At 36.7% G+C, this 27,107-nt stretch overlaps 1 protein-coding gene across 1 annotated transcript in view; it reads left to right on the top strand.

The window, feature by feature from the left end:
- The window catches only part of THSD7B (thrombospondin type 1 domain containing 7B), a 790,054-nt gene extending 763,456 nt beyond the window's left edge, over nt 1-26,598 (top strand). The window contains exons 21-27 of the mRNA XM_050750933.1: nt 4,427-4,586; nt 5,757-5,930; nt 6,026-6,121; nt 9,239-9,321; nt 12,645-12,837; nt 17,016-17,103; nt 25,407-26,598. Of these exons, the coding sequence (XP_050606890.1) occupies nt 4,427-4,586; nt 5,757-5,930; nt 6,026-6,121; nt 9,239-9,321; nt 12,645-12,837; nt 17,016-17,103; nt 25,407-25,488 (876 nt within the window). The 3' untranslated portion in view covers nt 25,489-26,598. The remainder of the gene's footprint in view (nt 1-4,426; nt 4,587-5,756; nt 5,931-6,025; nt 6,122-9,238; nt 9,322-12,644; nt 12,838-17,015; nt 17,104-25,406) is intronic.
- The last annotated feature ends 509 nt before the right edge of the window (nt 26,599-27,107 follow it).

Raw genomic sequence — 27,107 nt, 5'->3', positions numbered from 1 at the left:
ATTATGAAGTATTCCCTCATCTTCAATTTTATTTAAATAATTTGAGTAGAATTCTTATTAATTCTACAATAAATGTTTGGTAGAATTCATTAATGAAGCCGTCAGGGTCTGGTTTATTTTTTCAGGGGAGACTTAAGTACAACTTCAGTTTTCTTACTTGTTATTTGTTTGTTGGCATTTTCTATTTCTTCATGGTTCAATCTTAATAGAACGTATATGTCCAGGAATTTATCAATTTAGTCTAAGGTTTTCAAATTGTTGGCATGTAGTTGCTCATAATATACTGTAATGATTATTTGTATTTCTGTCAACTCAGTTTTTATGTTCCTTTTTGGGGTTCTAATATTATTTATTTGGGTCTTCTTTTTTCTTAGTCTAGCTAAGATTTGTCAGTTTTGTTTATTTTTTAGAAAAACAAAGATTTGATCATTTGATCTTCTGTATGGTGAGACTACTTTCACTTATGGCTACTCTGATGTATATAATTTTATCTTTCTACTAGTTTGAGGTTTGGTTTGTTCTTGCATTTCTAGTTCCTTGAAGTACATCATTAAATTGTTTATTTGAATTCTTTCTTCTTTTTCAATGTGGACATTTATTGCTGTAAACTTCCCTCTTAATACTGCTTTTGCTGTATCTCATAGATTTGGATTTGTTTTATCTCCATTTTCATTGTTTTAAGAAATTTTACATTTTCTTAATTTTTAAATTTATTCATTGGTTATTCAGGAGCATGTCATTTAATTTCCATGTATTTGTGTAGTTTTTAAGGTTCCTCTTGTTATTTATTTCTAGTAGCATTCCCTTGTGTTCAGAAAACATACTTGATATGTTTTCTACTTTTTTGGATTTGTTGAAACTTGCTTTGTGGCCCAATATATGTGCTGATGAAAAGAATGTATGTTCTACAATTGGGTGAAATATTCTATAAATATCTGTTAGACCTATTTGGTCTAATGTAGTTTAACTCTAGTGTTTATTTGTTGATTATGTGTCTGTCCTGTCAATTACTGAGAGTGGAGTGTTCAAATGTTATGCTATAACTGTGCGATGGTCTCTCTCTCTCTCTCTCTCTCTCTCTCTCTCTCTTTAAATCTATTAATGTTTTCTTTATATACTTGGTAAGTCCAGTGTTGGGTATATCAACAATTATAATTGCTATATCCTCTTGCTGAACTGACACCTTTATCATTATATAGTGACCTTCTTTGTCTGTTTTTACAGTCTCTGATTTGTAGACTATTTTAGCTGATATAAATATAGCTGCTCCTTCTCTTTTTGGTTTCCAGTTGCATGGAATATCTTGTTTTATTCCTTCACTTTCATTCTCTCTCACTATATGTGTCTTTATAGGTAAGGTGAGTTTCTTGTAGACAGCATATACTTGGGACTTGTTCTTTTATCCATTCAGATGCTCTATGTCTTTTAAGTGGAAAATTTAGTCTATTTACACTCAGTGTTATTGATAGGAACTTACTACTGTCATTTTGTTGCTTGTTTTCTAATTGCTTTGTACCTCCTCTTTTCATTTTCTCCCCTTTTCCTTTGTGGTGAAGTTATTTTCTCTGGTAGTAAGTTTTAATTTGTTGCGTTTTACTTTTAGTAAACTTACTGTAAGTTTTTGCATTAATTATGGTTACCATGAAGCTTACAAAAATATCCTGTATAACAAGTTATTCTGAAGAGATGAAAAGTTAGCTTAGATCACAAAGAAAATAATAGAAACAAACAAAAGAATTTACACTTTAACTTTGCCCCCCTGATATTTTGACTTTCATTTTTCTCAACTGACATATTTTTATATTACATATCTCTTCGCAGGTTGCTGTAGCTGTTATTACTTTTGATAGATGTTTATTTGGGGCTTCAAATTCAGTTATGAATGAATTACACACCACAATTACAGTATTAGGATATTCCATGTTTGTCCATGTGCTTAATTTTTCCTGTGGGGTTTTATACCTTCAAATGCTTTGTTTTTGCACATTTGTGTTTTGTTCTTTCAAACTGAAGAACCCCCTTTAGCATTTCTCATAAGAGAAGTCTGGTGGTGGTGAATTCTCTCAGTTCTGTTTGTCTGTAAAGGACTTTATATCTGAAGGATAACTTTGCTGGATACAGTATGCTTGGGCAGTGGATTTTTTTCCTTCTGAACTTTGAAAATGTCCCACTCTCTCCGACCCTGTATGATTTCCATTGAAAGATCTGTTGCCAGATAAATGGGAGCTCCTTTACATATTGTTTGCTTATTTTCTCTTAATGTTTTTAAGATCCTCTTTTTCTCCTTTGCCTTTGAGGGTTTGATTATTATGTGCCTTAAGATAGCCTTATTTGTGTCATATCTGTTTGGTGTTCTCTGACCTTGCAGTACCTGGATATTTATATCATTCTCAAGTTTTGGAGAGTTTTCTGATTTTTTTTAATTTGAATATGTTTTCTACACTTTGCTCTTGCTCGACTCCCTTTTGAGCACCAATAAATCCTATATTTAGTCTTTCAGGGTAATTTTCTATATCTTGGAGACAGTCTTCATTCCTTTTCATTCTTTTTCTCCTCTGACTGTGTATTTTCAAGTAACCTGTCTTTGAGCTCCCTAATTCTCTTCTCTGCTTGATCCATTCCACTTTTGAGAGCCTCTAATGAATTTTTCAGTTCAGCAAATATAGTCGTTTCAATATTTCTATTTTTAAAAATTATTATTTCAAACTCTTTAATTTCTCTGATAAATTTCTGAATAGATTTTCTATGTTATCTTGGAGATCATAGAGTATTCTAGAAATTGTTATTTTGAATTCTTGGTCAGAGAGCTCACATATCCATGTTGTTAGGATCACGCACTGGTTCCTTTCTTTATTCATCTGGGGTGGTCCTGGTTCCCTGTTTTCCGTGTTTTTTGTTTTTGTTTTTTTAATGGACATCTCTGTCTTTATGTGGAAGGACTAGCTATTAATTCTAGGCTTGTCTGTGTGGCTTGTTGTGGTTTTTATTGGATTTTTTTTTAGTAACTCTTTGTAATTTAACTGTTGGTTTTCTTTCTTTTTTTCTGCTGCTAAGTTCTGGCCTTCTTTTCAGCACTAGATAGCATCCTGAGCGTAGGTTTGCTTTGCTTCAGTAACCAATTAGTGTGCTGCCTATCCTGAATAGGGGAGGTCCCCAAGGGGATATCCCAATAGTGTGAGAAGGCCGGGTAGGGGTTCGTGCCTAGGGGACCTGTGAAACCAACCTCCTACAGTATGGTGCTGCTGAAGAGCCATTTTGACTTGGTATCTCCTTTGGATGAATTACAGGACAGAGTTTTCAGAGCTGGGGATAGTAGTCATCCCTCCCCTTTGTCTCTGGATGTCCTTAGGGATGTTTCTTTCTTCAGGCACTTCCCACGCTTCTGGTGGGTTGAGGCGGAGACAGGCCTCCTGCCAGGATACTGAAGATGGTGGGGAAGCTGGTTGTCTACCTCAATCTCACATTTTGCAGCCCAGAAACCATGAGTAAAAGGGAAAATGTCTGTGCACTTGTTCTGGGAAGATCTGGGGGAGGGCTATTGCAGACATGAAAGTCTGATTCTCTTACTACTTACTGAGTTTTTTCACTTCTCTGTGGTACCAGGAACTGTCTTATCCTCATATTTGAGCTCTGAGATATGGCTGATGATAGTCTCAGAATTGAATATTTGTTTTTGGATATCTGTGGGGAGCTGGGGGAAGGGTGAAGCCAGCTTGCTTCTATGCTGACATTTTGGAACTGAAGTCTTCTCTGCCAAAAATATTATAGTAGGAAGCCTTTTATCAGGCAGATGGTTGGGCCAGTTTACCACTAGGAGCCATCCAATTCTAAACTTCTGTTTCTGTGAGACACTGTACAAAATTTTTCTAATTGCCTAGAATATCTAAGTGAGATGGGAATGACATGTCTTCAAGGAACATTATTCAGCATAGAAGGCTGTGAAAACAACTTATTGTGGCAATAGAGAAAAACAATGTTTTATTAGAAACCTCAACCTAATCCATATAAAAAAGTACAGAATTCTATAAAAAAGAAAAACAAGTAAAATAAAAGAAATTTATGCCCTGTAACTTCATATGTTCCCATTGGGGGTGATTACAGATTAGGTCATTTTATCACATACACCTGGACAAATTGTGTATTGTTTTTCTTTTTTAGTCAATCTTGGCTGAGTTCCAAAATGAACTGTCATATTCTAAGTACATAGGTTCCATAGCATAAATTTGCATTCCCACTGCAGCTTCTCTATCAGCTCTGGCAGTGTTGCTCAGGGATGCTTTATTGTCAATAATTGAGAGATAGGTCACAAGAGGAGGAAGCTACCAGAATATGCAGCTATGGTCTTCTTAGGCAAGAGGTGGCAAGAGCCAAAACTTTGAGATGTAAATTATTTGGGTAATTGTGAAAGTATCCTTTCCTCTCATAGGGTGGAGACTGTGGGGAAGGAGTTCAGATCCGCAGCCTTTCCTGCATGGTCCACAATGGTTCAGTATCTCATGCAGCTGGACGTGTCCAGGATGCACTGTGTGGAGAAATGCCCTTTCAGGACAGCATCCTGAAGCAGTTGTGTTCTGTGCCTTGCCCAGGTATGCAATGCTAGTGACTGGGATTGCCTCCAATGGTGATCTTTTTGTTTATTTTACTAATTTTTTCCTGGAGATGCTCTAACTCATCAAAATTAAATTTTTAAATAACTTTAATTCATTTTTAATTGTGATTATCACTTTGGTATATACCTACTGCTTTGAGGGAGCCAAAGTAGGCAAAAGAAAAAAAAAAGGCACTGGATTTGGAAACTTAAGAGCTAAGTTAGAATCATATCTCTATCACTTCTTTGTTTTACTTGGGGTATGTAGTCTAGCCCCTGTGAGCAATGATTTCTTCATCTAGAAACTGTGATGTTAATTCCGTATCTAACAGCACCTAGCACATTGGCCAGCATTAAAAAAATGTTGACTGAATTCTGGGTGATGGCATGGTGGGAACCAGTAAGGCTATGAGTTCATGAAAGCACTCTGTAAATGTGAAGTTCTATATAAATGGGAAGGTCATTATTAGTTACATAAAATGTATCAGTTTATTTTAATCCTAGTAGCACAACATAGTTTGTATGGCATAAGTTCAAGGTGGCAATATATTTTTATAATACAGTGTATAACATGTATATATGTATGTATGTATACACACATATATGTATGTATAAAATACATGCATATATGTATTACAAACAAAAAATATTTGTGTACATAATTTATATAAAGATATATTTATTTAAATTATAAATTATATTTATTGAGTGAGAAAGATGTTTAGGGTATTCAATTAAACATTCTTTGGTCCAAAAGATAGTTCATTTCAGTGACCTACTTATTCTCTTTTATATGGTTTCTATGAACATCCATTTTATGATGTTATTCTGATCTTTGAACACTGAGTTACCATAATTTTTATATCTCTCTTTTAAAAGTTTTATTAACGCTAGCAGATACATAATATTTTCTAGATGTGACTATTACAATTTGAAGCAAAGTAATAACAATCTAGTTTTTGGCAACTTTCTTGTTAAACAAGATTAAACTATAAATTACTTCAGCATTCTTAGGACATTCTGATTGGAAAATTGATCGATATAGAATGTGTAGTATCTGGAACTGCACGTATCACTGCAAATCTCTGTGTGAGCCCTGCCCATGCAAATGTTGTCCAGTGCCACTTTTCATGCTGTTTTCTCCACCCTGTACTACATGACTGTCCAGGAGACTGCCATTTGACGGAATGGTCAGAGTGGAGCACATGTGAATTAACCTGCATTGATGGAAGAAGCTTTGAGACTGTGGGTCGCCAGTCTAGATCAAGGACATTTATAATTCAGTCTTTTGAGAACCAAGACAGCTGCCCCCAACAGGTTCTAGAAACACGCCCTTGTACAGGTACGAAGAGCACTTTTCAGTTCTTTAGCCTTGATTGATCAATGCTTATTCTAAGTGAGGTGTAATAGAACTGCTATTATCATATTTACTTACAGGAGGCAAATGTTATCACTACACATGGAAAGCAAGTCTTTGGAACAATAATGAACGAACTGTGTGGTGCCAGCGTTCAGATGGCGTTAATGTCACAGGTATTCCTGCCTAAGACTCATGTAGGCACTTCACAAAGACAGCTGAGTGTTGTTATTTGTGAGAAGAATTTGCTTACAAATTATAAGCAAGGGGTGACTTGGGCAGGTAGCTTAGATGAATTTTATTACAAATTTTCATTAGATATTTGCATCTTAGAAAGAAAGCAGTTGAATTTTAAGACCTATAAAAATATCAAACAACTTAAAGAAATAAGCTGAAATACAATAAAATGTCCTTAAATATCATGATCTGAGATAAAGACTGAAAAAGACAGATGCTAGTAAAATTTTAAATCATGTCCCTTCTCAATAAAATGTTTCAAACGACATATCTTAGCATGTGTGTGTGCAGTACTCAACTGATATAAAACATACTCAGAAGTTGAAATTAAAGGGGCTAATAAAGATAAAATTTAAAAATTAAAATATTTTGTATGTTAATGATGCAGAAAGATTTTATTATTATTATTATTATTATTATTATACTTTAAGTTCTGGTGTACATGTGCATAACATACAGGTTTGTTACATATGTATACTTGTGCCATGTTGGTGGGCTGCACCCATCAACTCGTCAGCACCCATCAACTCGTCATTTACATCAGGTATAACTCCCAATGCAATCCCTACCCCCTTCCCCGTCCCCACTCCCTGTGATAGGCCCCAGTGTGTGATGTTCCCCTTCCCGAGTGCAGGTGATCTCATTGTTCAGTTCCCACCTATGAGTGAGAACATGCGGTGTTTGGTTTTCTGTTCTTGTGATAGTTTGCTGAGAATGATGGCTTCCAGCTGCATCCATGTCCCTACAAAGGACACAAACTCATCCTTTTTTATGGCTGCATAGTATTCCATGGTGTATATGTGCCACATTTTCTTAATCCAGTCTGTCATTGATGGACATTTGGGTTGATTTCAAGTCTTTGCTATTGTGAATAGTGCCGCAATAAACATAGAAAGCTTTAATGATGTAAATTACAGGTATTTGTATTCATGTACTGGATGCTTAGTTTTTGAATATTTTGTGAGTCATGATTATTTCTTAATATCTAAATATAGACTGAGCATAAGGTCCCTCATTCATGATGACAGACACTATTTGATTGTACAACTGGTCTTCTCAATAATTTTTGAGGGTTTTTTTTTGTTTGTTTTGTTTTGTTTTATTTTGGAGACAGAGTCTCACTCTGTCACCAGGCTGCAGTGCAGTGGCACAATCTCAGCTCACTGCAACCTCCGCCTCCCTGGTTCAAGGGATTCTCCTGTCTCAGCTTCCCGAGTAGCTGGGACTGCAGGCGCCCACCACCACACCCAGCTAATTTTTGTATTTTTAGTAGAGACAGAGTTTCACCTTGTTGGCCAGGAGGGTCTCGATCTCTTGACCTCGTGATCTGCCCACCTCGGCCTCCCAAAGTGCTGGGATTACTGGCGTGAGCCTCCACACCTGGCCAATTTTTGAGGTTTTTAAATGCTTTCTTGTCCAAGCAAATTAAATTGTCATTATGTTTACTTAGTACTATGGTTTACAGAGAGCTTGTGCAAGAGCTGAAATGCCTATAGGAATAGAATTACTGTCAGTTCCTTTTTCTTGTTTACTTGCTCTTGCACTATTGTATTGTTTTTAATTCATAGTTTATCCACAAAATAATTTACTTAATTATTTAAGTAATTACCCTACTTACCCTTTTTGTAAGTTGTTAAAACTAAATATACTCTAAGTCTCCCAAGTCAGGAACACAGAAGGTATCATACTCTGCAATATGCTGAGAGTTAACATACTTCTAGGGGCTTCGCTATCAATTCTCTGCACGGAATTCGTCTTGCACAGTGTATAACATGCAGTCATCTGATGAAGCAGCTCAGGTCACTGGTATCATCTGATAAATATTATTAAAGCTTAATTTAATTCTTAGAATTAAAAAATATGTTTTATAACCTATGTAAATTCCAAGATTTTCTTTCCTATTCCCAAGAGTCCTCCTCCCGCTGAGGTACTCCTGCTGTGGAGATCCCTGGTTTAAAGAGCGGAAAGCCTCCCCCACCACCACTAACACAGTTGGTAGAAACAGGACTGTGTGGTTATTGCCACTAACACCCAAATTATCGATTTCACACCTAGATGCTAATTCTGGACTGTGAATTTTGCTTTTTAAAAATTTCTGTGTGGATTCCTTGTGTTATTTTTCAAGTCACAGTAAGAATTTAGCTGCTTCATTCCTAGGGACAATGTAGGTCTAACTGTTCCCTACTCTGCCTTAGGCCCAGAGCTTTTTGCTAGCTACAAAACTATAAACTATAATGGGTTGGCAATTGTAGTTATCCAAAGGCTAGAACCTTTCCATGCAACCAGTACTATATAAATGGTGCTTCATCAAATTGTCTCTAGGCTTTGTCTCATGTCTCTTTTACTACCTTGAATTTAGCAAAGCAAGACTAGCATGTAAATGATTGTCCAGTTATAGAGACATACATTGTCTCATCCATTTACTCAAAAATATGTACGAAGCAGCAACAAGTACCGTGTCAGATGTTTGATTGTCTCTCCTAGAGCTTCGGTGCTTGCTCTTAAGAATGTGTTTATATGTGACTCTGTGTGTATGTATTCCAGCTGAAATACATTTAAAAATACTACCAACGTGTTTGATACCATGGTCCCATGAATTCATTCGTGGCATTCTTTTAGCACTTACTGGGTTGTTGAAACTGGGCTAGTGCCTAGCTGGGTGCTCAGGAGCTGGAGCAGTATATATGTAGAAGGAGTATTCCAGCAGATATGTTTTCTGCTCCTGAGTTTAAATTTAGATTTTATCAATTCTTCTACAGATTCTGGCTGTCATAGACTTTGTGCTCAAGCATAGCCATATGATAGAATCACATCGCCAATAAACAAGTATAAAAACTCTACTGCAAATAGCCTCTGTTAGAAGAGCCTCCCATCTCAAACAATTCATTTTAACGTAATCAATAAAATAGGCTTGGACCACAATGTTGGCAAATAGATTTTTCAAAAATAATAATACTGTTGCAAAGAGGCCAGTGCCACAGGTTAAAAAAATACCAAAAAATTAGAAATGTTTATCATAGAGAAATCTGCAAATGATGATGGAATTTCCTTTGTAGGAGGCTGCTCCCCTCAGGCCCGTCCTGCTGCCATTCGGCAGTGCATTCCAGCCTGCAGAAAACCTTTCTCCTACTGTACACAGGTGAGTCATATGCTGGAGTCTTCTATAAGTGCATTAGTTGCTGTGTTTTACATATACAATCAGATGTTCTCCTGTCTGCTGCAGCTCAAGCAGCAGTTCCACATGCCCATGATACCATCTAGAGGCATTTGCAGGAGTAATCCCAGCTATAAAGAATTTCTTGTTAGGACCATGTATTAAGGAGAACAGTCTTTTTCTATCAATCTGTCTGTAGCCAAATCTATCTTTCAAATGTCTAATTTATGTTATAAATTACAGCTCTATTTATCAATAAGTATTCTCAGTTGACTTACGTCTTCTCTTCTTAACCTTTTATACGCCTCACCTATTTTGAAAGATATTATAAATGTTCATATTTGCTGAAGTTATTATGTAAATTGTATTACACTATGATTACTGTCGAGTGAGTACATTTTTAGTCTATTGTAAATAAGCTGAATATGTGACTATGGTTGAAAAAAATACGTGTGTGGGGTAGGGGTTGTGCGTGTATTTTTTTTTCAAAGCAGAAATTTATTTATGCTTTTTCTCCTATAACTCCCATCTACAACAACTCAGGAATTAATGTAAAACATGTAATGTATTCTAATCAATGGCACTCATAGTGTGCAGTGCATTATAAGTTTTAAAAACTATATTAATTTTTTTAAAGAAATAAGCTTTTTCTTATAGTATGCTTATTCTAAAAGTGATTTGATTAAAAATAATTCAAGTACTCAGTCCTATAATTGGCCTTGCAATTCAAGATGGGTTAATTCTTTACCACAGAAAAGACAGTGGGTAAGCTTGCAGAGGGCAATAGAAGGAAAAGAGGAGAAGTTCAGGAACAACTCCATTTGGGTTAATGATGTTTGAAAAGTAGAAGTTGTAGCTTTTCACCAACTCTCTAGATGTCCTCTTTAATTAAACAGAAATTACTTTTTTTCCTTGAACTCTTGAACATATGACTGACTGGTTACAACTTTTCTCTCATGCTAAAAATAGAGATGCATCTTGAGAATATGGCTTTAATAGCTGAGCATATACAAACCTTCTTAGTTAGATCTCTCTACTGTGATATGAAGATATCATTTTGTGATACTTTCAATTAAAACCAACTGACAATATCATATCTATGTGTTATTATTATATGACTACAACCTGAACTAAACTATGGGCAGTTAACATGTGCTTTTCTTACCTTTTTCCTTTTGTAGAAAATTGAGGTGCCTTGTTTACTTTTAGTATCTATTTATCCTCAAAATCATGTGTTCAGTCAATAATTGGTGACCTAAATAAAGTTAACTGGTTGTTGAAGATTGGCATGAGTAGCTTTGTGAAGCTAAGTTCTGTTCAGAAAATGCTAGATAAATAGCTTTAGGTAAGGAGCCATAAGAGCGAAGTCATAGAGATTCATAATCTTATGCTTATTCTCTTCCACTCTTCTCTATGGTCTGTATACTTGCTGGAGGAAGAGCTGTTAATTTTCACGTTCACTTCCAGAGGCAGATAGGAATCTTCATCCATCATGTGTCACAATAATCTGCTTCTTGGTGACATTCATTGTACTTGAAAATGACCAGAAACTTACAGACAAATATAAAAGACCCATTGTCACAATGCCAACTAGGGATGTGATGTGGGATGATACTCGAGTTATTACAAGGAATAACTCAGATAGCCATAGGTATATTTCTCTTGAGCATGTGTCTTTGGTGAAGTCTTTTATCTCCCATGTAAGGCTGCCCTCCTTGAGTGCAGAAGTAAGCCTTCGAGCAGAGACGTAGTTTCATATGGTTACATCAGCAGCAGCAAATCCGTACAGGTCTGCAGCAATTTGACTCTTGCCTCCTCAGAGGAAAGAATTCATCTGAGGGGCGTAAGGCAGAATGAGAGACTGAGGCAAGTATTTGAACAAGAGTGAAAGTTTATTAAAAAGTTTCAGAGCAGGAACGAAAGGAAGTAAAGTACACTTGGAAGAAGGCCAAGTAGGCAACTTAAAGAGATCCAAGTGCCCTCTTTGACTTTTGACTTGGGTTTTATATGTTGGCATGCTTCAGGGGTGGGGGTTGTTTCCCTTCTCCCCCGATTCTTTCCTTAGGGTGCGCCATCCACATGCACAGTGACCTGCCAGGACTTGGGAGGGGCCGCATGCACAGTGTGTTTACTGAAGTTGTACGCATGCTCACTTGAGGCATTTTTCCCTTACAAGTTGTGTGTTCCTAGAGGAAGGTCATATACCAGTTAAACTCTAACATTTTGCCTCTTAGCGTGATTGAGCCCATTTGCCCAACTCCTGAGATTTTATCAGGAAGCTGCTGACCACCAGCTTCAGGTGTTTTCTATCTTTTGGGAGACTGCCTTTCTCTAGTGCTGGCTGCAACCAATTATTATGTTAGCGAGACAGTTTAACAACTGCCTAACCATCACCTACTGGTTGCCTGACATTCCTGGTGGGGGACCCTTCTCCTGTCCTGCTTATGTCTTCTTAGCTACCGACTCTAACAGTTAGTGGTCAACAGTAAAAGGTGATGGAGGGATTTAGCAGCTGTGATAGCAAGAGCACTTAATTCAAAGAAGATATGTACATAATCCCTGTTGCTTTGCTTCTCAGTAGGAAGGGTGGGTTGGAGCAAGTAGGCAAGGATCTGAAACAAATGGAGATAAGAGTTGAAGATAATTTGATTAAATGCCATAAACATCTCCATAAGAGAGGAAAAGATGGCTGGGCACGGTGGCTCACGCCTGTAACCCCAGCACTTTGGGAAGCCGAGGCAGGCAAATTTCCTGAGGTCAGGAGTTCAAGACCAGCCTGGCCAACATGGTGAAACCCTGTCTCTATTGAAAGAAAAAAAAAAGACAAAATTAGCTAGGGCGTGATGACAGGTGCCTGTATCCCAGCTACTCAGAAGGCTGAGACAGGAGAAGTGCTTGAACCTGGGAGGCGGAGATTACAATGAGCTGAGATTGCGCCATTGCACTCCAGCCTCAATGACAGAGTGAAACTACATCTAAAAAAAAAAAAAAAAAAAAAATAAAAAAAAGAAAGAGAGGAAAAGACATAGTTAATTAACTTTGTTCACAAAGAACTATGGTTTAATATGTGGCAGGTGTCAGAATTGTAAACACATTTGAAAAACCTAACATTTGATTTAAGAGCTGACTTTGGAATTTAAAAAGACAAACTATGTATTTGATTATCATGTCATTGGTAAGTCAGTTGCCCCAAACCCTAAATTGCCATGATGTATAGTGCAAATATTAAGTGATTTTAACATATGTATTTTTATTCATTCATATGTTTGACCCACTGTGTAACCATAAAAATATTATTTATGCTATAGGGTGGAGTCTGTGGTTGTGAGAAGGGCTATACAGAGATAATGAGATCAAATGGTTTCCTGGATTACTGCATGAAAGTACCAGGCTCAGAGGATAAAAAAGCTGATGTGAAAAACCTTTCTGGGAAAAACAGACCTGTGAATTCAAAAATACATGATATTTTTAAAGGATGGTCTCTTCAACCACTTGATCCAGGTGAGTTTCAGTTGTAAGAAATGAGAATTTTCTCACAGGAGGTCTATGTTTTGACCACTTCTCATAATGGAAGGAATGGAGGGAAGGAGAAGGGAAGGAGAATGGAGAGGAGAGAAGAAAGAGGCAGTATGGCATAATTCAGGGTTTCTCAGATTTGAATATTGCATGATGCATGAGTCCCTTTAAGTGTACAGTGTTTTCATGAATGGTTGAACATAAGTCTCTCAACCCCAGTCTAAGAGACAGTGAGTTAAGTAACAAAATAATATCCTTTGAAAATATCTTTCTTTTTTCTTGGGTTGGGGAGAGGGTTTCACTCTGTCACCCAGGCTGCAGTCCAGTGGTGTGATCTCAGCTCACTGCAACCTCTGCCTCCCAGGTTCAAGCGATTCTTCTGCAATAGCTTCCCGAGTAGCTGGGATTACAGGTGCCTGCCACCACACCTGACTAATTTTTCTGTATTTTTAGTAGAGACAGGTTTCGCCATGTTGGCCAGGCTGGTCTCAATCTCCTGACCTCAAGTGATCTGCCCGCCTTGGCCTCCCAAAGTGCTGGAATTACAGGCATGAACCACTGCACCTCACCTGAAAATATCTTTCAATCCTAATTTATCTCTGAGAAAAGATCTACTCTTATAACTGAATTTGTATATATAACTAAATGAGAAAATTGGAATAGAATCTCAAGGACTTATAAGAAATGTCCAGAGATCCTATTTGCTTCAAGAAACACTGGTGAAAAGGTAAAGAGTATCAGTTTCAAAGGTAGACAGACCTTACTGGCGTCATGGCTTACACACACCTGTTTTGTGATTAGCTGTAGTTTCTTAACTTCTCTGGACCTCCTTTTTTCATCTATAAACTCAATCTAGTGGTATTTATCCTGCAGGATTGTCGTAGATATTGCAGTATTAGGCCTGCAGGGCTCAGTAATCGACTTTTACTAAGTGCAGGAATGGACATTTATTAGATGCTTTCTGTTGCCCTGTGGCTCTGTGCTGGCTGGTTGTACAGCATGAAATGTCTCATTACGTTCTTAGAACCTAATGAGATGTTATCATCCCATTTGAGAGATGAGGTAACTGAAAATGGCAGTGCGGGTTAATGTTATCAGTTTCAGACCACCAGCAAGTGACAGAGGAAGGTTTTAAAGGCAGACCTTTAAGGCTTTTACAAACCCCTGTCCCTGCTTCCCACTTTGTGAATTGGGTAGAAGGGGAAAGCCAGAGACTCTGTGGCCATCAGACACTTCTTTTAGAAACAAAACGCTGAAAATGACCAAGGAAAGCAACATAACTCCTGGGGCATAGGAAGGGAAGACACAGAAAACACTCAGGCAAATATACCCTAGGAATTTTCCTTCCAGACCCTAGGCCTTAGCCGTACCAGAAGGGTCTTGATGACCCGTTTAAATGGAACACAATCCAAAGCCTAGGCCCAGAGAAACACAGATCTAACTGGAGAAGCAATATTTATACACCTCAGTCAACTTTTAAGAAATACCACCATATCTTAGTTAACTTTTGATTCCCCTGCATGTCTGGGAATGCCAAAGGTGTTTAAAAACATCTCATTAGCTTTAATGCTAAATTAGAAGTAGATTTAAATGTGAAGGAAACATGATATTAAATATAGCCAGATTCACCCATTGCCTGTGGACCCTATTTCTGAAAGAGAATTAACTTGAGGTCTCAGGGAAATGAGTCTTGGAATCCACAAGTAAGCCCTTAACCTTTTATTCATGGATGGAACTTGGAGATCTAACTAAAACAACAATATCATATGTGTGAGTATACGTGTGTGTGTCTGTGTGTGTCTAGATACACAAAAATATGTATTTACACATATATATGTATATTGGGATATAAATTGCATGTGTGTGTGTGCTTATATTTGTATATATATAGATAAGTGTATATGAAATATGTATTTGGTCTTGAGAGAGTTTACAACTTTCATTAGGTTCTCATGGTGAGAGTGTAAATTAGAGCAACCTGTCAGGAGGACGATTAGGCCATACTAATATATTTATTTACCTGTCATATAGTTTGACCTAAAATGTTCCTCTAAGGAACTCATCATGCAGTTATTTACACATATACTAAAAGAAGTCTGTAAGTTATATTAATTATATGATTGCTTATTATAGAAAATGAATGAAAACAATATAAATGCCCACAAATAGAATAATGGGAAAACCAAAATATAACTGTGTCATGGTGAATCACAGGGATACTAAGAAGAGGTAGACCTTCTTTTATGAACTAGTATGAAAATATTTCCAACCTATATTGTTTAGTGGAAGAAAAAGTACAAATCAAAGTGAATGATATGTACCATTTTTGTCTTTTTAAGAAGTGTATGAATTGGTATATGTGTGCTCAGGTGCTTGCATATGCAGAGAACTAGAAAGATTCACAAGGAAACTGGTAACAGTAATAGCTACTCTGTAGGGAATTGAGAGGGTAGTGGGAAGACTTATTTTTCACTACGTATCTTTTTTAATAGTTAGAAGGTTTAGCCTATCTTTTATGTCCTTATAGAATACATTAATGCTTTTTTTAAGTAACATGGCTTTAAAGGTTTTATACCACCACACACCTCTAACCTGGGGATTTAAAAGCACTGGATCCTCCCAATGAATCAATCAGGGTGTTATGGATTATAAGCTATAAGGAGCGTCCTAACTCAGGAAAGACTTTTTTTTTGACCAACGTAAAAACTCAGAATAGGCCATTTCATCATTAGTGTTTCAAAGAGATTAGAATTCAAGCTTTGGTAAAAGTTTTATGACCATAGAAAAATACCATTACTACATTGAACCTTATTCTAAAATCTGATTGAGACTTGAAAGTGTCCTATAAGCAAAAACTATAATAGGTAGTTGTAATGTAATTGAAAGTAATTGTGATTTTATTCAAAACAAGTGTTGTTTACAATAGATTTTGATTGTTTTTCCCCACATAGAAGCTTTTCAAATAAGATACTGTTACGTGTATTTTGGACCTGTAGTTAATTACATTGGTGTAGTATGATGAATCTCTGTGTGTTTCTTTCAGAAATAAATGCAATTCGTTTTGGATACTGAGGTATTGCCTTTGTCAGTCCAATTCTAAGTTTAGTTAGCTATATGCTCACATAAAATAGAGCAAAAAACCGAGTGACAGAAACAACTCAAGTTTCTATCATATGTAGAAAAAGCATATATATATTTGTGAATGTATGTATATATATACTCAAGCTTATATCTTATATAGAATAAAAGTAACATAATAGATTAAAATACATGGTTAATGCATTTTGTTAACTGTAGTAGACATCAGATCCAAAATAATGTGTACTTGTAGACACATGGTGGCAATTTTACAGTAATTTGATGAATTGATTAACTTGTTTGGTCATGTAGTTTTTGTTTGCCTAACGTCATTTTGGAAGTAGAGCCACTAAAAATGGTCATAGTAGTTTTCTTTCCATGCAAAGTTGTCTCTTAATTATAATTTTCTTTGTTCTTTTTATGTTGTCAAATGTTTTGCCATATTTTTGTATATGCATATAACTATAAACACCTTAAATTCAAATTAGCCTACCAATTGACTGGATTTTATGAAATAATGATTACCAGTGTTTGTTTGGTATTATGAAAAAATTTGATTGACTATCTTATATTTTACATTTTCATTTCTTTTTCATCATTTGAGAGCTGTTACCTATGGATATTTCCACTTATGCTTATGACTTGTGCATGTCTCAGAATTCAGATAAAAAGTAAAACATTCAGTAACATAAAAATTTTGGTGCCATGAAGTTACACCTAATGCTTTTGAGAGTTAATTTGCTAAAAATCAAACAACAATGCCAACTGTTTATCTATAAAAGTCCATTAAAAACGGTGCCATGTAATATTTTAAAGTTGTTTTCATAGACATAATTTCTAGTAGGAAACCCATATTCCTATGATGTTCTAAGACAATCTTTAATTTCTGATTATACCTGGCAATTTACAGAGTTTGCTAGAACATTGCTAACTTCTGCAGTTGAGTGCACAGTTGGCTAAGGTGCTGGTGTTCAAGTACAGAACTAATGGTCAGCTTGGGGTTGTCAGATCTAATGTTGCCCTGTCTCTCAAATGCTGCAGACTTCTGTATGCTAAGCTTCTTATGTTATCTCTGTTTTAAACAGATGGCCGAGTAAAAATTTGGGTTTATGGCGTTTCAGGTGGCGCTTTTCTTATCATGATTTTCCTAGTATTTACTTCCTACCTTGTTTGGTAAGTACTAATTAGTAAAAAGTTTATATTCCGTATTTTTTATGGATTTAATGTTATACTTGAAAAAAGTATCTCAGGATCATTGCCCATTATAATAGAATTCTTGAGGCCAAGAAATAATCTTCAACAGTAGAATGGCTGAATAGTTGAAATGAGGAATCATTATTTTTTTTGTTCTTATTTGAGATAACTTTTTAAAATTTGGTATTTGAATAATATGAAAATCATTGGTCAGAACTTTTCCATTTGGGTGTTTTGATTTCAATCAGTAGTTTTCAGCCTTGACAATACATTGATGTCTCCTAGGGAATCATGCTTGATCCCCCTCCCCAGAGATTCTGATTTAATTAGTCTTGGATGTGGCCAGGTCATCTGGGTGTTTAAAAGCTTCTGAGGTAATTCTAATTTGTGGCCCAGGCTAAGAAAATTACTACAGATAATTTCAGTTATGTTAAATTTTGTTCTTAAATTTTGAATGGTTAGGTTAAACTGACCAGTTGGTTAAAACAACCTGTAAGCACATTTTAAATAGTAGAGCAAGTTGTTTTTTTATATTGACAAGCTATGAGACAAAATTTAACTGATGGTCATTTCCAAAAAAAAATAAAAAACCATTTTGTAAAGTGACTAGTTCTGAGAATTTATTAATCTCAGAAAATAATAACTAGTTCATCATACAGAATATATTTTAGTTGATGAACTGCTCTTGAAACCAGACAGAAGTAAATGCAGTTGACTCTTGAACAGTGTGAGGACTGGGGTGCCTACTCCCCACACAGTCAAAAATTCAAGTATAATTTCCGACTCCCCCAAAACCTGACTACTAATGGCCCACTTTTGACCAGAAGCCTTACCAATAACATAGTCAAATAACGCATATTTTGTATGTTTATGAATTATATACTATATTCTTACAATAAAGTAAGCTAGAGAAAAGAAAATGTAATTAAGAAAATCACAAGGAACAGAAAATATATTTACTATTCACTAAGTAGTTATGGATTATCATGAAGGTCTTCATCCTCACCATCTTCATACTGACTAGGCTGAGGAGGAAGAGGAAGAAAGAGGGGTTCTTGGCCTTATTGTCTCAGGGGTGGCAGAGGCGGAAGAAAATCTGCATGTAAGTTGATGCAGTTCAAACATGTGTTGTTCAAGGGTCAACTGTAGATGTTAATGTTTTCAAGTGTGCTAAGAATATTATATCAGCTTTTTTAGCAGAAGTTTCAATTGATTTTTTTAAATTTTCATGAGATCAAAGTGTTACTTCAATTTTTTCTCCTAATAAAGATATTTATATTCATCATCTATTTCAGAGACTATTTTCCTGAGAATTTTTACCCAAGTTTTAATTTTGATTCAAATTCAGCCATTGTCTATTAACCTCAAATTCTGTTTCCAAGGCTACACAGGTTTTTAAATCTTTGCTCTTGGTCAGTGAAATTTGGTGAAGGAAATAAGATGACTTTAATTCTTTCTACCACCTATAGTGGTAGAAATTTTTCCCTAGAAATTAGATTTCTATCCAACTAACATTTCCCTGTTGTTGTAGTGAAAAGTGTCATCTTCAGTTGGTCATTCATCCTAGAATCAAATTTTTTTTACTGATTTTCTTTATTCAAATTGATGTTTGGCTAGTATTGCCTAGATCTACTCTTAATGAACAAATGTGAATTTGAAAGCTTTGTATGAGGTTTAAAGGAACAGGAAGCATTCATCACCAGAAAAGATTAAAACAAAGGGGAAATTTCTTAAATTGCAGCAAAGGACATGAAGGTTTGGCCAATAGGAAACTACTTTCAAAGCAATCAATAGACCAACCCAGTGTAAGGTAATTAGATAGTCTGTCGGTCTATAAAAGCTTAGATGAATTCTAGCTGTTAGTAACCAACCATATCCCCAAATCCAGTTTCTATGCTTCCCTTTTCCCTTAAATATTTAAAAAATTAAAAATTTACATGTAGTAACACATACATTTTGCCTTTTTTATTTTTCTCCATTCCCTTCAACCTAAGAATGTGTTAACCGTAATCTATTCCTTTGACAACAAATGTTTATTAGGGCCCCTTTCTGCATGACTCTAAGTTCTGGGAATTAATTAGGTACATCATTGTATTCTGTAAACAAACCACTTTCTAGAGAATTTTTTTATATATATTCATGGGATACAAGTGCAGTTTTGCTACATCGCTTTTTGGTGAATTTTAAAATATAAAGTATCAATGAAATTTCTCTTTACTTTTCAGTAGCCAAATTACGTAAGTATTTATGCACATTGTATCTCATAGACATTTTTTTCATGCTGAATGTCTGCCTTTAATAATGTCCCTGTGGAAGTAGCGCTCATATTTGGACCGGCTCCCGTCTGCAGTCTACAGCCAGATTCGTCTTTCTGAAGCTTAGCTCCAAGGATCAGCCCTTTCCTACTCACACACGAGCTCTAGCTTCCCACTGACAGCAAAACTAAAGTCATGTTTTGGCTGCCTCACCAGTTGACTAAAGTCTTCCACAACTGGAGCCCAAACAACTCTTTCAAATGTATCTGCTACTAATTCCCTATACCCTATACAGGCGCGTATGTTATATAGGCTCAAACACATTTAAGTCTTCATTTTCTAACTAAGGAAAATTTTTTAAAAAAGAAAAAAATTGACTTTTTAAATAAACTTTTTGATTTAGATAAGATAGTAAATTGTCTATGCTAATATTTAATCAATGTGCTAAATTATAGTTGCATTTATTATCTTATATCACACATAAATACAGTATTTCATTATATAAAATGCTCATTTTTCTCTAATTTCATATTCATAACCTAATTTTATTCAATGTCTCCATCTACCTTTCAGATAAGTCACTCTTATCACTGCTTTAGTCTTTCTTTCCACAGTTCACTTCAGTATCAGGTTTAGTATATTCATTTCCACCCAAGTTGTTTGAGATACAGCACTTCTTTGGATCTCTTTGTGCTGCTGTTTCAGAGGTTTTATCCTCACATCCAAATACCTATCTGCATACATTAGGGAGATGGCCATTTTATTTGTCTTGTGTGTATATCTGTGATTTGCATTTTTTTAAATAGCTTTTGGTATAGCAAATGTAGCCCCTCATTATATAAAAGATTTTATAGTCATTGAATATAAGACTGTCGCCTCTTTCTGAAAGATAATTTTGAGGAGGAATAATTTCACATTAGGGCACTATATTAATCCATTGTCATACTACTATGAAGAAATAGCCAAGACTGGGTAATTAGTAAAGGAAAGAGATTTAATTGACTCACAGTTCTGTATGACTGGGGAGGCCTCAGGAAACTTCCAATCATGGCCAAAGGCAAAGGAGAAACAGGCACCTTCTTCACAGAGCAACAGGATGGATTTAGTGCTGAGAGCAGGGGAAGGAGACCCTTATAAAACCATCACATCTTTTGAGAACTACCTCTCTATCCTGAGAACAGCATGGGGGAAGCCATGATTCAATTACCTCCACCTAGTTTCTCCCTTGACATGTGGGGATTATGGAGTTTATGGGGATTACAATTCAAGATGAGATTTTGGTGGGGAAACAAAATCTAACCATATCAGGCACTTAGGGAACTGCCCCTCTAATTTTCCAAGGAAGTTTCTGCTTCTGTGGCTTACTCCTTGTTTTCCATTGCTAGCTATTGGTACTCTGCCTGTTCATTAATCCCTGTAAAACTCAAATACCAACATTTTCCTTTTTAAACAGTCTGAAATAATTTGTTCTTGTCCCTTTTCTCGTGGTATTTATGCCATTATAATATTGTAGTTATTTATATAAACATCTTCCTCCTCTATCAAACCCCAGGGAGTTTGGGTGGAGAGAAGTAATGACTATGCTTTATGGATTGTTTTAAAGCATGAATTTGATAAAGATTTATTGAGCAAATAAATAAAATGTATTAGTAAAAACTTATTGCCTGTATTTTTAAAAAAAAACAGTCTAGGAAAAAAAGTCTAATATTTATATGTCAAATATTACATACATTGCCTTATTCAATCATAATAATCCAAGGAGGTGTTGCTATTGCCATCCCTATTTTAAACAGTAATTGATCCCTAGTGAAATTTCTTAACTTTTCTGAGGTCACCAGCATGGTAGAATCAACCCCAGGTTTGCCTATCCCTAGAGTGCACACTCTTTCTACTGGCCTTTGAATCTTTGTGATTTCTTTCTCTTGAGTGATGCCCAAAACTCCTTAGACTCAACAAAATGTCTATAGCTTCCACATTTCTTAGAGGCTCCTTGTTTCACAGGTAAAGTAAGCTGTAGACCTGGTACAGACCTATTGATATAAAAACATGTACCATTTACGGTTACATATGAGCCGCCAAAGAAACCCAAATAGATATTTTCCCAGCATCTAATTCTATTAAATGGATTGCAGAAGAGTTAGAGGATGACAGTTTTAGAGATTTTATGTTTTTGCCAAAAACAGAAGCCTTAGGACAAGAGAACTGCTAAAATATGCCAGGTCTTTGGTGTATACTTCAGATGAAAGCAATTTATAATAAAACTTGAAAATGCTTCTGAGAAAATGTCAAAAAATAGTCTTCTAAAGACTACTTCTTTCTAATACTAGCCTTTGAACATCTACCATTAGTGTTTGGAGTTTCAGAAATATTATTGATGCCCCTTCTCCCCTGGCAGTAAATATCCATGAAGCAATTTAATGGGGATGACCACTGGATGAACTTTCTGTTAACCTAGATGTAGCACCTGGAAGTTACACCAGATAATAATGTCCAGTCTGCCTTGCCCAGCATAGTTCTGTAATACACTCTCATTCTTCCCAAATTTGAGAGTGGTACTTGCATCTCCATAGGCTTGTCTCTCACAAGTGGCTGCCAAAACAAAATATGGTTTGCTGCTTTCATCAAACTAGTTAATCTCTCCTGGCTTGAGAATGAGTCTTTGCTGAGAAGTGCCAGAGGCTGGCTTGTCAGTCCACAATGAGCTCACTTTTCTGGCTTAATGAATTTTTATCCTTTGCTAAAATGCAAATGACCCTAAAAGAGGTCACTTTAAAATGTGTCTGCCAGTGATCTTTCACAGCTAGGATTGCAAAATGGTTTTGTGCTTTGTGCCAACTCTAAAAGTGGCTATGGCTGTCAAGAGTGCTCTGTTAGGAAGAATGATGAGGCTACACCTCAGCTCAACAGGAGAGAATAGAGTGATGGATTAGAGATGTCCACCTGGGCACAGGATGACTGGTGGTGTTGGTGGCCTATGATGTGCCAGGCATTTATGGGTCCTGATTTAGTGAGTGAGGGAGGTGATCATACCTTTTCTGAAACCAGAGTGGAGGAGAAAAAAAAAAAGAAATAAACTTACTTCTAAAGGAAAAATATGGATACTGTAGGGAGAAAGGAAAGCAAGCCAGAGGCTCTGAAGACAAGGCTCCTACTTGCTGGCCTCCTCAATGTTGGCCTTGCTGAGTGCAGTCTTGCCCCTCAGCTCCTCCTGCTGAGGTTCTTTTTTACTAGCCAGAAAGCCTTGCAAAGCCGCTATTTGGCGAAGTGCTACCATATTCAGTGGTCCAGAGATTCATATTTGAGAGGAGGCTGATCTATTCTAAGCCATAAAACTTCTCAGATCTCATGTATTCATAATTGCGATTTTGGTATCTGGCAATTGGGGGGTGGTTGCACAATATGAAAAGATGCATGATAAATGAGGTCCTAATCCCAATGAACCCCAGCATACCACATGGCCCACAGAGGTCCAAGGCCTACCTATTAGTAGCCCCCTCTTCTCGCCAGAGGTGGCCACAGAGTCCATGATTCCAAACATGGTAAGTGGCATGAACATATTTGTGTAAATTTGGAATCGAATATTCCAAGCCTAGATCATACAGACTGGCCAAGTTGACGTGTCTCCCCAGAGATAGTATTGTCTCTTTATAGAGATATGACCACCTCTAGCCTTTCTACTGGCTTTGCATTCTCAACTCCCCAGTGTTTAGGATTCTCTAATTTATCCTTGCCCAGTGGCCTTTAGCAAATGCCAATTAAGGGTAGACCGCCAAAATCTCTGTTTTGGAAGCAACTACATTTCTTAGCCCTCTCTTCTTCTTTGCACCCTTCCCACACAAAAAAGAAAGCCAAGAGAGGTGGGAGGGAGAAGACTCCTGCTGTAATTTCAGATGAACTTCCATGTACTCTTTTTTGCCATTAAGACAACCCACCCCGTCACCACCACCACCGTCGGGGTAGATTTACAGGCTGTCACTTTCAGATTGCCTCAACCTCTGGTGTGTGTGTGATTTCTTAGCACCTTAAAATGCCGTGGAATGGGATACCCAGGACTCCATGTCAAGCGGGGTTCATGCCAGAGCCTGAGCCCATCAGTATAATTAGAGTCACTGGAACATATTTAGTATAGATAAAGTTAAATTGGATCTTATTCAGATAATTAAGCAATGCCCTTTTTGAAAATTGGAGAGGACCTGGAAAGCAGGAAATTGAAGGCTGAAGCTCCCTCTGGAGAAAATTCTGAATCATGTTTTTGCATCTCCGCAGCTTCTCTGGTTGGAAGTTGCTTGCCTGCAGCCATCTCCGCCCAGCACTCAGCACATTCTCAATGAGCACCCGCAGCATGCCAGGTGCCAGAGTGGGGGGCACCAGGAGAATCTGCAGTTCCTTTTAGGGGTTCTGCCAAAACCATTTTTAATTTATTTCTTTAACTTGTATCATTTGCTTCAAACATCAATCAAAAAATTAATTTTACTCCTTAAATTAAAACTTGAGCATTTTTAACTAGGAGTTTCTCCCTACAACCATTTTAATTTTATCAAATATTTTTTATTGCAGTAAAATTCACATAGCATAAAATTCACCATTTTAGCCATTAAGTGTAAGAAGCCAGACACAATAGGCCACATACAGCATGATTCCATTTAAGATATCAAAATCTATCCGGGCAGAAAGTTAATTGACGAATGGTTGCCAGGGGCTGAGAGCGGGGGTAAATGGGGGAGAGACTGCTTGGAAGAGTGCAGAGTTGCCTTTTGGCACGATGAAAAGGTTCTGGAGCTAGATAATGGTGATGGCACCCACGCTGTGACTGTGCCACATGCCACTGAATTGTATAGATTAAAATCTTTGTTTTTAAGTTAGATTCACTCGGAATACAAAAATTAATTCATAGGTGCAGACCAAAAAATGTCATTTCTACCAAGTGCCAAATGAATTTCTACCAAGTGCCAAATGTATAGGTATATGGAGAGTGTGGTGAAAAGGTTAACGTGTGTTAGATTTGCTTAGAATGCAGGCTCTGCCACTCACTCAGTGACCTGAGGGAATGTAAACAACATCGGTGGTCCTTCTGTGTAAAGTAGCAATAATTCGAATGCCTCCCTTGCAGGGTTGTTCTGGGATGTTTTGAGAGATTTTGTGTAAAATGTTCAGCACAGATCTTGGCACTTAGTATGCATCCAATAAGCAATAGATGCTAATATAAAATAAAAGCATGGAAGGTTGGAGACAGGGAGAGAGGTGAAGTCAGGCTGTGTAGGCCGGGCAAAGCAAAGCCCTTGAGGAGGGAGGGTAAGTGTGGCGGTGAGAGAAGTTAAGTGGCAGAATTAAAGGTTACAAGCATTTGTAAATACAAGTTAAGATTTTCCCGTACTAAGAAACAAGGAATGTACTGCAAGGTGTTTTGCCCCACATCTGGGGCATCGCTGTATGATTTGGGGATGTTGTTCAACATGTTTTCTCTCCATGAGAAGGAAAAACAGCCTTCTCTGACCTGGCAAAGTTGTGGACTTCAGGTAAAGCAGAGACCAGGTGAGAATGGCTTTGCACGGAGTAGAATTGGTTAAATTTTCCTGACACACTCTGGCATCTTGGCAGCTAAATGTCAGGTTCCAGGTCAGAGCAGAAGTGTGTTTACTGAAAAACAAGACCAGCAGGGTGAGGCCTGGCTGCTCCAGCTGCTTATGATGTTGAGCATCTGTGATGTGAAGGTCACAAAAGCTTAAAAATTAGTGAGAAAAGACATTCCCGTTGTTGTATATCAACAAGAATATAAAAACGGAAACAGCCCTTCTGCTAAGTTCCTCCATTCCACTAAACCAGTTTTAAGATTGTGTAAAATGATGGCTTCTCCTTCATGGAGAGTGAAAGCATTCAATATTCACAAAAGGAAACTCGCACATGTAGAGAAATTAATCTCTTTGTCATTTTTACCGCTTGAATTTCTATACCTCAAAATTGTCTTTGGCAGATGAAACAGAGCTCTATGAACTTACTTTATCTGAGGAATTTTTTTTCCCTTTGCAGCAAGAAGCCAAAACCACATCAAAGCACACCTCCCCAACAGAAGCCTCTGACCTTAGCCTACGATGGAGACTTAGACATGTAACCTGAAAAAGAAATCCAAATGTAGACATCAACTGCCTTAACTGCTTTCTCTTTTGTAGCTCTCAGACTTCTCAGTTTTTTGAGGAATCTCATGATGTGATATATTGGGCAGAATACAAATATTGCAAAAGTAATATTGCCTCAACTTCATTTGGACATGGAGTCAAGGATTATTAGGTCTGCCATTTTGTTTTCAAGTTGTTTGTGGGTGTGAGTATTTTATTTTTTGGTTTTCCCAAGGGACCTGAAAACCCTTCTCTTCCTGTTTGGAACTGGGAGGAAGAAAACATGATGGAATTCCCACAGACTTGAGTAAACTTGATCTTCAGCAGCATAATGACAATCCAGAGGAAAGTCCAATCAAGGCATTTACTGTAAATGACGAGTCTGACACTGCATTGTTACGCACTATATTAGTGCAAAGTCTTTATTCTTCCCATACGTCAACACTGAGTTTTCTAAAGTTTACATTGGTTTAAAGACTTTCAAATTGGATTGCCTATTTTCATGAACACAGAGAGAATGGATTACCATTTCAGAAATTCTCTGAGTTTTTAACCTTTAAATATTGTATTTTGTTTTGTAGCCAGGGGATGATGGCACTTCATGGTTTGCAGCTACTGAAAATAGCAGAGTGTGTGTTAATTGCTGGACTAGATGAAAGCTAGGTCATTTCTGCAGGGAATGTGTACTGAATGTTAGAGTGTACAAATGAAATATGTGGTCAAATTGGAGAATGAGGTAGATTATTTGATTACTAAAACTGTATTTTAACAAAAATGTATCCATGTAGATATAGCATTAACCACACACAGTTGTAATTCAGTTTAATGATGACAAACTCTGCTTTTGTAATTTCAATTTTCTTATCTGAATATTTATAAATTCTTTTTTCAAATTTAATTATCTGACCTCATTTAATATACATCAAACACCAATCCTGTTTGTAGAAAGTCTTGCTTTTATAAGGTTTCAATAATATCTAAAACAACACATTAAAAAGCTGAGACCATTTTATGAAGATAATTGTTTGTAATCATAGGTGTTGAAAGTAAAAAGGTGCCATCTTGTGGTATTGACTTGTATTTATAACAAATAAACTGCTCAAGAGACTGCAGTGTTGGCTGTTCTAGATTTATTCACTTCTGAAGTGCCTTGCCCTTGCTTTGACAAAAACAGTATTAATATCAGTTTTTCAGTGTTTTAGGACTTGACAGCTGCTATCGCTGACAGAAAAAAAAAAAAGGAATCTTACCCCTCCACACTATCAGGCATACTAGGAACCAGCGCCAGTCACAATGACATAGAGTAGCTTTTAGGGAACAGTTAGAGCTGAAATAATATTAGAAAAAGCCGCTGTAATCATGCAAACACTGATATATAAATGATGTGAGAGAAGGAAGAAAATTGAAATGTTACAAATCTGACAAACGACCAGATTACAGGATGTTTTCATTTACACTGTGACCTCTATTAACCATTTAACATCTAGGTGAGCCCTCCAGCTAGCTAATTGTGTCCACTGATACCATAATTTTAAAATAAAAAAGAAAGCAAAAAGGGAATATTTTATTTTACTAGTATAATTGATGAAACAATTCCCAGAATTGTACTTTCAAA

This window comes from Macaca thibetana, chromosome 12, assembly GCF_024542745.1.
Source record: "Macaca thibetana thibetana isolate TM-01 chromosome 12, ASM2454274v1, whole genome shotgun sequence".
NCBI lineage: Eukaryota > Metazoa > Chordata > Mammalia > Primates > Cercopithecidae > Macaca > Macaca thibetana.
The sequence above is the reverse complement of the archived record's forward strand: the minus strand, read 5'-3'. Positions and strand labels throughout refer to the sequence as shown.